Genomic DNA, 11,694 nt, shown 5'->3' on the forward strand with positions numbered 1-11,694 from the left:
TATGCATTTGTGTTGATGATCTCTACTGCTCTATAGAGTCATTGTTAATGGGTTTCACCCTATGACACACAAAGTTAGTCTATTAACTCTAGACTTGACTATCAAAATACATGTATTAATGTTAAACTCTGGCAGATTATGCATTTGTGGTGATGATCTCTACTGCTCTATAGAGTCATTGTTAATGGGTTTCACCCTATGACACACAAGGTTAGTCTATTAACGTAAAGCCCCTAGACTATGACCTTTTGCTTCTCTCAACAAATACCACATCCTTCCCTACTTGAGATTGGATTGTCATTAGAGTGTCGAGATAACCCCAATATAGAATCCTTACATAATTATATACGTAACTTAAAACCACATAAGAAACTTCTCCTTGAAAGTTTTTTCACAACATACTTGATACATACATACAGTCATAATATAGTTCATAAAGCATCACAAACTTTACACTAAACATACATAACATACATAACATTCATAGAAAAACATTTCATATAAGTAATGGTTAGAAATATCATAAAACAACACATTAGCACTTAAATTAAAGCTCAACGCAAAAATTCTCGCAAAAGAGAGCGCTCGGTGGCAAAAGACAAAAATTAGCTTCAGACTTGCAGTGGTCACTGGCACTCAATGGTGTCTTGTCACCACTTAGCACCAGACCATTCACATTTTGGTCTTCTTAGTGGTGAAACAAGCACTTAGTGCCATATTAGAAAATTTGCATCTTCTCAAACTATGATATGATGATCCATGTACCAAATTAAATGACCAAGTTGATATTCTTAACTTAGGGATTGATCCAAATACGTGTTTTAATGTCCAAGGGAATACCAATTTACTCAAATGACTGTAAACTTAGTTTATCAACTTAACACCAAACTAATCAATTCAATAAATACACAATCATTTTGAACCAACAGATTTAAGCACATGCTTTTAACAAATTCCAAACAGAAACTTCATCACTCAACAAGCCATTTAAACAAAATTTCCATAAAAAACGATATATTCATATTAAATTCAACATACATAATAGACTAGAAACATATCAATGACTTTAAAATATGGTAGTTAACTTCCCTTACCTGTTAGAAGCTCAAATTACTCTATTGTACCTAGAGTGACTCCCTTAGCTCAAGGAACTCTATCTGTTTCTACAAACCACAAAATCATGATTAGGACATATTGTTAGCACCACTAATCAACAAAGAGTCTTATAGAAAACTTATATGACACATGCGACATAACAATACTCATATGCATGGAAAACACGCAAACTAGAGATAATTATAGAAATTAATTTATTCTTTTGTAAGAATTGATCATATAGACTTGAAGACCTTGCCTCAGTGATTACTAGGTCATGTGCGTGCCCGGTATTCATGAGTGCTCTAAAGATGATGCCAAGATCTCATGGAAGCGACCCCACTTGATACTCATATAGGTGATTTAATCAAGTGTATACTACAAATCATACACCACCTGTAAGAGAGATGAAGATCATTGAAACCTTTGTTTAAACTAAAATTCTGTCACCACATAGAATTTTAATTACAAAGTTTAACCTTTTAATAATGCAGTCTCTAGCACTTTCACACATAAAGGAATGGACATATTTGATTTAAAATCAAATTATTGCTATCAAAACTAATAAGTGACTTATTTTTACCCATATGAACTTTATTCATGGGATCTCCAATCACAAAGGTTGGGTTACCATTACTTGTTTATTTGCAAGTGACTTAAGTCCCATTCCATTCGATGTTTCTAAGATCATATTTTTTTCCCAAGGGTTTTATCAAAGGATCTGCTATATTCTGTTCTGGCTTCACATAATCAATGGAAATAGTTCAACTCTTTAGTAGTTGCATCACCAAATTATGTCTTAATTATATATGTCTGTTTTTCCATTGTAATTTGTTTTAATTATACCTATTACCGATTGATAATCATAGTGTATTGACACAAATGAAGTCGATTTCATTCTTGGTGGAATATTTGCTAAGAAGTTTTTCAACCACTTAGCCTCACTACCAACCATCTCAAAAGAAACAAACTCATATTCTGTTGTTGATCTAGCAATAATTGTTTGTTTGGTTGATCTTCATGTAATCTCATAACCCCAATTGTGAATACATAACCATTAGTGGATTTTGTCTCATCCAAATATAAGATCCAGTTAGCATCATTGTAGCCTTCTAGTATAATGTGAAACCCTATTCAATATCATAATCCATTGAATCTCTTAAGTATCTCATAAGCCTTATGTTAAAAAAGAAAGGCTTAGATTCTCACACCAAGAGGGGGGTGAATTGCATGATTCGATTAAGTAAAAATACTTAGCACATTTTTGAAAACTTTTCTTCACAAATTCATCACAACACACTTAAAAAATATTTGTGCAAACACACGAATTTTAGTCGATTTCACAAATAATGTAATCGACTTAAAATTGTTGTTTTGTCACACTTTAAAGTTCAACTTAAGTGCTTGTGGGTTTTCATTTTTGAAACCTTATGTTATGCATACACAGATAAAATCACATATCAATCACAATGTTATGCATTGATCAACATAATATGTTCACATACACGCTTTAACAAATACAACATAGTAAGCATATAAGCATGTAACATGTAACATAGTACAACCACATGAGTTTTTATTAACTATGTGTTGTCATCATCAAAGACACAGATATCACTGAGATTGTGGGTTCAGCTAAACCTGTGCTTTCCCTATCAACAATCTCAACACTTATAAGTGCATCATAATGTTTATAATTTGGACATTAAGTGTACCTACTCAGTCTACCTACTGCATAAGCAATATTAGGTCTAGAAAATTAAATTTTTTGCAATTAAGAATAATTTTTCAAATAAATTGAATACAATTAGTATTTACAACCTAAATATTCAAGTTAAATTGTTTGAAAATACATAAATCTATAAAACCTTTTTCAGAAAAAATACAACTCCTACAAAAGTCCAACATTAGTTTTCCTCATCTTTCAACGTCTACACAACTCCTGAAATATCTGCATCCTATATAACACAAACGTTATACGAACATCGCCACACACAAACAAATATGGGTGAGCTAATGAAAGAAAAAACATCAAAACATCAATACGACATATTGTTCTCAATCATCTAGTCAATACTATAAACCTATCACATTAACCAAAGTCAATAAGTAGTAAAACTATAATGATCAACCCAATTCCAAACCATACTTTCCGTCTGAAGGAATCATGCCTATACCTACAATCATTACACAAGTTTGCCGTCTAAACGCAACAGATGCCAATATCAACAATCTCTACAATCGTATGTTATCTTCCATACTCCACGACAACAATCCTGTTCACCAAAAAATGGCTAAACTAGTGACATGTTACCATACTTATAATGCACTACAACCACGTAATTCAACAAGGAAATAACTCTTCAACCAGTTAAGAATATTAGTTCTTTACCCAACCAGCAAACAAGTTAATTTCTCATATAATTTAAACACAACATAACTGAGAACTACACCAAAGATATAAAGAACTTATAAATAAAAATGTTTAACGTGTTTGTTGTTGTTGCTTCTAAATCGAGTTTCACGATTAAAAGGGCATAAATACCTAAAATTTACACATCTCCATCGCCACAATGTTGGCCAAAGCAAACAAGAAGAGTAACACAATAAAGACCATCGAAAGCTCGGATAATCTTTATATCAACCAGCATATTAGTTGCTATTCATACAAATATAGCATTTGGTTTATCATCTTTTCATACCATGACTCATGCCCTCAAGACAAAGCACTCACAATGACATTTATGATTATAGTGAAAGTTCATCAAATAAATAAAGGCATCAAACATCCTCTAAGAAAATCATTTAAACATTTGAAATAACCACAAACAATTTAGTAACAACATAACCATAGCAAAAACAAACATCATGTACTATTTTACAATAATTAATAACAGGTTAACACCCCTTACTATAATAGACATCATATGCTCCACCACTAAAGGTCTTAAATCACTTTATAGTTAAAAAAACAAACAAACTTAGGAACCAAGAGTCCATACCCATCACCGCACTGCTTACTTCTCCATGCCAAGGCCATTCAACCAAGCATGACATGTTAAATACATGATTATTTGTATTTTAGATTAGGCCTTTCAGTTTTTCAATTTTGACAGACTAATGATATAAGTCATGACATGTTTAATTCCTATTCTTGACCTAATTTTATAAGCGGCCTCCAGAACCACAACAATATAACAAAATTATATCATCATCGAGACACACTCTAACTCGAATTCAATTGGAATAATAACACATTATACTTATTTCATTGAAAATATCATTGATGTTTATCAATACATCTATATCAATGAGAAGATTCATACGAGCACATAAGTACAAAGGATGCACAATTATCATATATCAATAAACTAATCAAACACACAAAGCGTTAACTCCTCATACCTTGTCTGAAATCCTCGCGACAACTCTCGATTCCAACCTTCGCTTCTCTTGCTCTCCAGCTCTCGCGTTCACCCTTTGCCTCACAAAACTTATTCTCTCGGTGCCTTCTACTCACCTTTCTGTTTCTCACTCGAGCATTGAATGCTCGCACTCTTTCTCAACACACACACACCCTCCCCCCTCCCCCCTTCCCCTCCCCTACATTTGTCCTAGAATTTATGAGTTTTGAAGAAAAAGAAAAAGATGAGAGAATGACAGGGTTTTAGGTTTCAAAGGTTGAAGAAGAGAATGAATTCTTACTTCACTCTCGCGATTTTGTTTCAACCCAAAAGCAAAACTACAGTTTTGGCTTCAATAAGGTTTAAAGTCAGGCCCTCGCGCCATTACCACATGCACACAACACATACCACTACACCAACTCATTTTGTTTGATTATATTACCAACTAATATCCTTCTAAGTTATTTCATTTCACATGTAGCATATTTTCATTTTTAATGCAAATGATTTATGTTTCAAACCACATATCACTTACATACAAGACTTTCACACCACTACGATAAACTCTAACTAATTAATCACATGATACTAAAAAACCTTTTTTCAAATATTCTTATAACTAACTTATGCATATAATAATTAATTTCCCATATCTTACCATCAACATAAAAAATTATAGAAGATAGTTACTGTTAGTGCTGTCAAAATTGGTTAGAATCCGTGGGTCAACTTGGCCCACCATGAGTTCGGGCTAGGCTGGGTTTGAAAATAATGAAATTTTCTTATACAAGTTAATTTTTAACCCGACCCACTTAAAACCCGACTCACCCGTGTTGGCTCATCAACCCACCTAGTTTAATTTAATTATTAATTATTTTGTGTTTCAATATTATTTGTTAACATTTTTCTTATTGTATTGTAAAGGAGAATAAAGAAAAAAATATTTCAAGAGAGAAAAATATTATAAATTAACCATTTAAGACTCCAATCTTATAAATGGATAAGTAAAACAAAATTATCAATATTATAAACTTATTTATTCGTTTTTTGAGTTTGTTTTTGGATTACATTTGAGTTGTATGTTACTTTTTTTTTATATTTTGAATTGTCTTTGGAGTTTAAATTATTTTAAACTTAAATTTTATTAAATTTGAATTACAAAAAAATTGTATTTTTTATTAAAAAAAATATAATTGAGTGAGCCAGTGAACCAACCGTTGACCCACCAACCTGTGGTGGGTCAGACCAAGTTCAAATTTTTTTAACTCGCTAATAAATGAACCGAGTTAGGTTAGTTCACTAAGTAATCAACCTGTGGTGGATCGGGCTGAGTGTCCGTTTGGATAGCACTAAATATTTTAAGTTTAAAGATAAAATAATAAGAAGATATATTTAAAAAACAATTAAATCTCCGTTAATTATTATAAACTTATTTTAATAAGTAAAAGAAAATGAGTAAAATACTAAGAAAACTTGTACAAAAAAAAATAAGTTAAAACATAATTTTTATTTATTAAAGGTAAAATGGAAGTAAGAAGGTCAGGAAAAAAAATAGTTAGAAAAATATATCATCTTTATTTTTTATATTATAAATTATAGATAAATAAATAAGCAATTATAATTTCAAAATGAAACCGTAAGAAAATTTAGAAAATATATCAATAAAATAAATAAGTAGAACAATGTATTTGTTGTTAATTATTATAGACAAATAAAAAAAATAATAATAGAAGATATATAGTGTGTAAGAAAAACCCTACTCGAACGAAGCTTGTATTGTTGCAATGAAAGTGAAAAATCCTATTTAAGCCAAAGCAACCTCAGGGTGTAACCCTAGTTCCACTAAGCCACCCTCCATTTGTCTTAGCAACACATCCCCTCTTCCATTTCCATTCCAAAAACCCTTACCTTATTCACTCATTCTTCAGCACTTTGTCATCTTCAACCCTCTTCACTGTGAGTTACTTCAAATTCAATCAATTTTCCAACTTTTCATCTGGATATTCGTTCTTTCTTCGATTTTATTCTCTTTCACGACCCAATTGGATTTATCTTTTGTTTTCATTATTGTTTTTTCCCGTTTTATTTGGGTGTTCCAGTGGTTACATACAGAGGGGCCACAGAGTTGTGCCGCCATGTCCGACGAGGAAAGGGAGGAGAAGGAGTTGGATCTTTCTTCTGCCGAAGTGGTCACCAAATACAAGACAGCTGCTGAGATCGTTAACAGTATGTTCCTCACACTTTTTAATATCTTTGGTTTGTAAAATTCTTTCTAGGGTCTTGGTGTTGCTTACATTGGACACAATTTTCTTTTGGGAAGTCGGCTTACGTTTCCTGTTTTTCTTAAATTTTGATGTTTTGTTTCTGTATTCCTCTTCGATTTACAGAGGCCTTGAAGCTTGTTATTTCGGAATGTAAACCTAAGACTAAGATTGTGGATATTTGTGAGAAAGGGGATTCATATATTAGAGAGTAAGCTTATATTTATTTCTATTTTAACCTGTGTACATGTTATCTCTTATTTTTTGTTTTTCATTTCTTTTTATACTTGTAGAATTTTGCTAATAGTTGTTGTTCCTTGTCTAGGCAAACTGGAAATGTGTACAAGAATGTGAAGAGGAAGATTGAGAGAGGAGTTGCTTTTCCTACATGTATATCAGTAAACAATGTAGTCTGCCATTTCTCTCCACTAGCCAGTGATGAGACAGTGTTCGAAGAAGGTGATATATTGAAAATGTAAGATATTCAGATCATGAATTTGTGATGTGTGGAGGGAAAATGGAGTCTGTGGTTTTTGTTATTACTTAGAAGTTAATGTTTATTTCTTTGGTTGGTGCAGTGATATGGCTTGTCATATAGATGGTTTCATTGCTGCTGTGGCTCACACCCATGTACTTCAGGAAGGTCCTATCACAGGAAGGGCAGCAGATGTCATTGCCGCTGCAAATACTGCTGCAGAGGTGGCCTTGAGGCTTGTCAGGCCAGGAAAGAAGGTGATCAATTGTAACTAGTTTTTATTGTAGTTGCATCTTTGTAATGAGTTGATTTGGATTTTACTACATATTGCCTTTCTTGAGTGTGCCTGTCGTTGATGGTTGTAAATTCAAGTGTCATGTTAGCATTAAAGTTGGAGAGAAATTTGTTTGGTTCATGTGTATTATTTGAAGGAATTTCATTGCTCTGTTATGTGCCTTGTTGATTTTGATCTCTAAATGATGCAAACTGTCTTGAGCTATGGACTAGCTCCGATGAAGCTTAATTGTCATAGTTACACTGATAGAGGTCATTTATGTTTTTTCTTCCAAAGACTTGATTTAATTTTGTTCTGATTGAAATTGGTTTATATCTCTCTGATTTCTTTCCAGTTTACCATGTTCTCTTAAAATTATCCTAACGTGGTTTATGTTATATTGTAATTTGATCAAGTTTTCTCTGTATGATGAAGAAATCATAGGCTATGGATGAACTCCAATGAAGCCTGTTTCTGTCATAGTTACACTGACAGAGAATTGTTGATTTTCTATTCCATTGTGTTATTTTATCTTCTTGTTGAATGTTATCATGCACTGTCGTCAAATACTTGTTTGCCTTATAAATTAATTTTTATTCTGATGAATTTTGCAAAAACTATAAATTTGATTTTTCTTTCCAAATCCGCTGTACAACTATCTTGTTATGATCCATAATAACATTGGATTGTGAATTTATGAACTGATCTCTACATGATGAAGAAATCATAGGCTATGGTTTAACTCCAATGATGCCTCTTTTTGTCATAGTTACACTGATAGAGAGAATCGTTCGTTCTCTATTCTATATATGCCTGATTGATGGCCACTATTTACATTTTGAATGTCTAGTCCACTGGGAAATAGTATGTACCATGAGGGTTGTTTCATTTTTACGTGTAATATGACTTTTTCTCAAGTTTTTGGGGGCATTTTTGGTTGTTGACTATGATTATATATTAAAGGTTTGCGGTATCCTTTACCTCATAATCTCTTCATATACTTCTAACAGTACTGTAATTGTCTCTTTATTTAGATTCATGACTGTATATGTGGAATTTAACATTTGTAGCAAATTAATTATAACAAAAGCAACTTTGCCGAGGCAATCAGTACCATATTGGTTTCCTCTTTTCCCTGTTGCTGATACTAGAATTGGCTAAATTTTTTTCATGGCTGTACTGATGTATTCAGTCCGTGCGCTTGTCTAGTATAGCCAACATACTATGTACTAAATTCATTACTTAGTACTTGTTCTTTACTTGTATGTATTCCATATACGTAACATGTTACTGCTATATGCCTCTCTTTTTAGACTTGACAATCTTTGCTTACATTCTGATATTTGTATAAAGTTTTTAAGGTTATATTAAAGGCAACTTTGCTGAGGTGATCGGTTCCATATTGGTTTCTTCTTTTCCCTGTTTCTGATACTAGAATTGGCTGAAAATTGTTTCATGGTTGTGCTGATCTATACCGTCAGTGCACTTGTTTATTATAAGCCAACATACATTACTTATTCTTTACTTGTCTGATCATCCCTTAATATATTTTCTGATGATGTTACTGTAGTTTGCTTCGCTTTTTAGCCTTTCCAGTCTATGCTCTGATTTTGATATTTGTATCAAATGTGTATAATTAAGGCAACTTTGCCGAGGTGATCATTACCATATTGGTTTCCTCTTTTCCCTGTTGCTGATACTAGAATTGGCTGAAAATAGTTTTATAGTTGTGCTGATTTATATAGTCAGCACACTTTGTAGCCAACATAATTCTGTTAAAACCATTACGTATCTTTTACCTGAGTGTAATCTTATAGTATACTTTTTCAATGTAACTATTATTTGCCTCTCTTTTTAGTCATTTCTGTGTGTATTTGTTGCAAATGTTTAAAACTATTCTAAAGGCAACTTTGCCGAGGTGATCATTACCATATTGGTTTCCTCTTTTCCCTGTTGCTGATACTAGAATTGGCTGAAAATAGTTTTATAGTTGTGCTGATTTATATAGTCAGCACACTTTGTAGCCAACATAATTCTGTTAAAACCATTACTTATCTTTTACCTGAGTGTAATCCTACAGTATACGTTTTCAATGTAACTATTATTTGCCTCTCTTTTTAGTCATTTCTGTGTGTATTTGTTGCAAATGTTTAAAACTATACTAAAGGCAACTTTGTCGAGGTGATCAGTACCATATTGGCTTCCTCTTTTCCCTGTTGCTGATATTAGAGTTGGCTAAAAATGGTTTCACACTTGTGCTCGTTTAAGTAGTCAGTTCTCTTGTCTATTATGGCCAACATAAGTCTCTTTTAAAACCAATACTTTTCACTTCTATTGCAGAACTATAAAAGTGCGCAACAGTTTTGTGTGGATTAAATGCATACCATTTATAAAAACCTTTAGACTAAGGAAAACTTTACTATAATGATTAAAAGGATATTGATTTCCTCTTCTCCCTGTTGCCTAGTTTAAAGTAAGCTTGGAATACTGATTTCCTATTATTGTGAGAATTATTGGCTATTTTAACTAGCAAAATATTGAAATTAATGTGAGCACATCAATGATCTTCATTTTTTACAGAACAAGGATGTTACTGAAGCAATTCAAAAGGTTGCTGCTGCCTATGACTGTAAAATTGTTGAAGGTGTTCTTAGTCACCAAATGAAGCAGTTTGTTATTGATGGGAATAAAGTTGTGCTTAGTTTGTTTAATCCGGACACAAGGGTTGAAGAAGCAGAGTTTGAGGAGAATGAAGTTTATGCTATAGATATAGTAACAAGCACAGGGGATGGCAAGGTAGCATAACTATATCAACATGTTACCCAGTAAGATACATCAAATGCTTGATAAAGTAATTTTTTTTTTCTCTTGTAGCCTAAGTTATTGGATGAGAAGCAGACAACTATTTACAAGAGGGCTGTTGACAAGAGTTATCATTTGAAGATGAAAGCTTCTAGGTTTATTTTTAGTGAGATAAGTCAAAAGTTTCCAATCATGCCATTCTCTGCTAGGTAACCTGGCTACTTTCAATGTTTAATACTGTCTCTGTTGTTCTAATTCTGATTCTCTTCGTTTGTCTTAAAAGTTCATTTGTATTTTAATAGAGCTTTGGAAGAGAAAAGAGCTCGTCTGGGTTTAGTTGAATGTGTCAACCATGAACTCTTGCAGCCATATCCTGTTCTGCACGAAAAGCCTGGTAAAATTCCTTTGGCTAGTACCATAACTAAATAACCAAGTTGTCATTTATTTAAGCCTTGCCATGCATTATTTTGTTTGTTTTTTAGGTGATTATGTCGCACACATCAAATTCACAGTCTTGTTAATGCCAAATGGGTCTGATCGAGTCACATCTCATCCACTCCAAGAAATGCAGCCTACAAAATCAATTGATGATCCTGATATCAAGGCCTGGCTAGCCTTGGGCACGAAAACAAAGAAGAAAGGTGGTGGAAAGAAGAAAAAAGGTAGGTGGGAAGGGCATGTTGCTGTTCTATTATACGTTGTTTTGCCTCCTGTTTTTATGTTATTGAACAGAAAATTTACCTTTCTAAGGTTTTAATGTTCCTTGTTTTGAATGGCTCAACAAATAAGAGTGCTCGGTTGTTTGCACAGGTAAGAAAGGGGACAAGGTAGATGAGTCAGTTGAAGCTGAGCCTATGGACTCAACAAACGGGGCTACTCCTCAAGATTGAGTTATCCCAGTCCTCCAGAAAAAATGAAAGAAGATTTTCATTTCATTTTCGAGCCTCCTTTTTCAAATTTGGTACATTGTTCACCAAATTGTATTTTTCTTGGATATGAATTTTAGTATAGTATTCTGACATTAATTCTAACTGTAATTTTACCTTTGAACATTTTTGTTATAGGCGTGGGACTGTTTCTGAACCGGTTTGAAAAGAATATGTTTCGAGCTGATTTCTATAATCAGTCCAGTTTTGAAACTTTTTGTTTGTGAGAAAATTTTATTCCGGTATTCCAAAGTTGCAGCTTTTTAGATGCATGTTTCTAGGCTGGACTAGATTGAAAATAGCAGAACAGGTTTTTTATAACAAGGAGCTAGAGAAATCATCTTCCACCAACTTTGGTACGTGTTGGTGTTCTTTTCAAACCTTCCCGGTAATTTCCAAATCTTTTGTTTTGTTTAAATTAATTGTAATATGAAAGTAATAGATTTACGTTAAAAAG

The 11,694-nt window shown here is 32.8% G+C and overlaps 1 protein-coding gene across 2 annotated transcripts; it reads left to right on the forward strand.

Annotated features, from left to right (window-relative positions):
• The first annotated feature begins 6,277 nt into the window (after nucleotides 1-6,277).
• On the forward strand, nucleotides 6,278-11,482 carry LOC124834093 (ERBB-3 BINDING PROTEIN 1-like). Of its 2 annotated transcripts, XR_015784978.1 has the most exons (11): nucleotides 6,278-6,455; nucleotides 6,599-6,725; nucleotides 6,887-6,971; nucleotides 7,086-7,235; nucleotides 7,339-7,492; nucleotides 10,090-10,305; nucleotides 10,384-10,520; nucleotides 10,614-10,705; nucleotides 10,794-10,973; nucleotides 11,122-11,272; nucleotides 11,376-11,482. XR_015784978.1 is itself a non-coding variant. In XM_047308700.2 (10 exons), the coding sequence occupies exons 2-10, from the start codon at nucleotides 6,635-6,637 to the stop codon at nucleotides 11,199-11,201; spliced, it is 1,185 nt and encodes a 394-aa protein (XP_047164656.1). In that variant the 5' UTR covers nucleotides 6,279-6,455; nucleotides 6,599-6,634; the 3' UTR covers nucleotides 11,202-11,482. The 2 variants fall into 2 exon arrangements, 1 of the variants encoding a protein (XP_047164656.1); XM_047308700.2 differs by having other exon boundaries at nucleotides 6,279-6,455; nucleotides 11,122-11,482.
• The last annotated feature ends 212 nt before the right edge of the window (nucleotides 11,483-11,694 follow it).

Source organism: Vigna umbellata, chromosome 3 (assembly GCF_029865625.1).
Source record: "Vigna umbellata cultivar VRB3 chromosome 3, Vumbellata_1.0, whole genome shotgun sequence".
NCBI classification, from domain to species: Eukaryota; Viridiplantae; Streptophyta; class Magnoliopsida; order Fabales; family Fabaceae; genus Vigna; species Vigna umbellata.

Excerpts from the sequence above, each read along its gene's own strand:
- LOC124834093 (XM_047308700.2), top strand. The coding sequence starts at position 6,635 with ATGTCCGACGAGGAAAGGGAGGAGAAGGAGTTGGATCTTTCTTCTGCC. Across the intron at positions 6,726-6,886 it reads AGCTGCTGAGATCGTTAACA|AGGCCTTGAAGCTTGTTATT; the intron begins GTATGTTCCTCA and ends TTCGATTTACAG. Across the intron at positions 10,521-10,613 it reads ATCATGCCATTCTCTGCTAG|AGCTTTGGAAGAGAAAAGAG; the intron begins GTAACCTGGCTA and ends GTATTTTAATAG.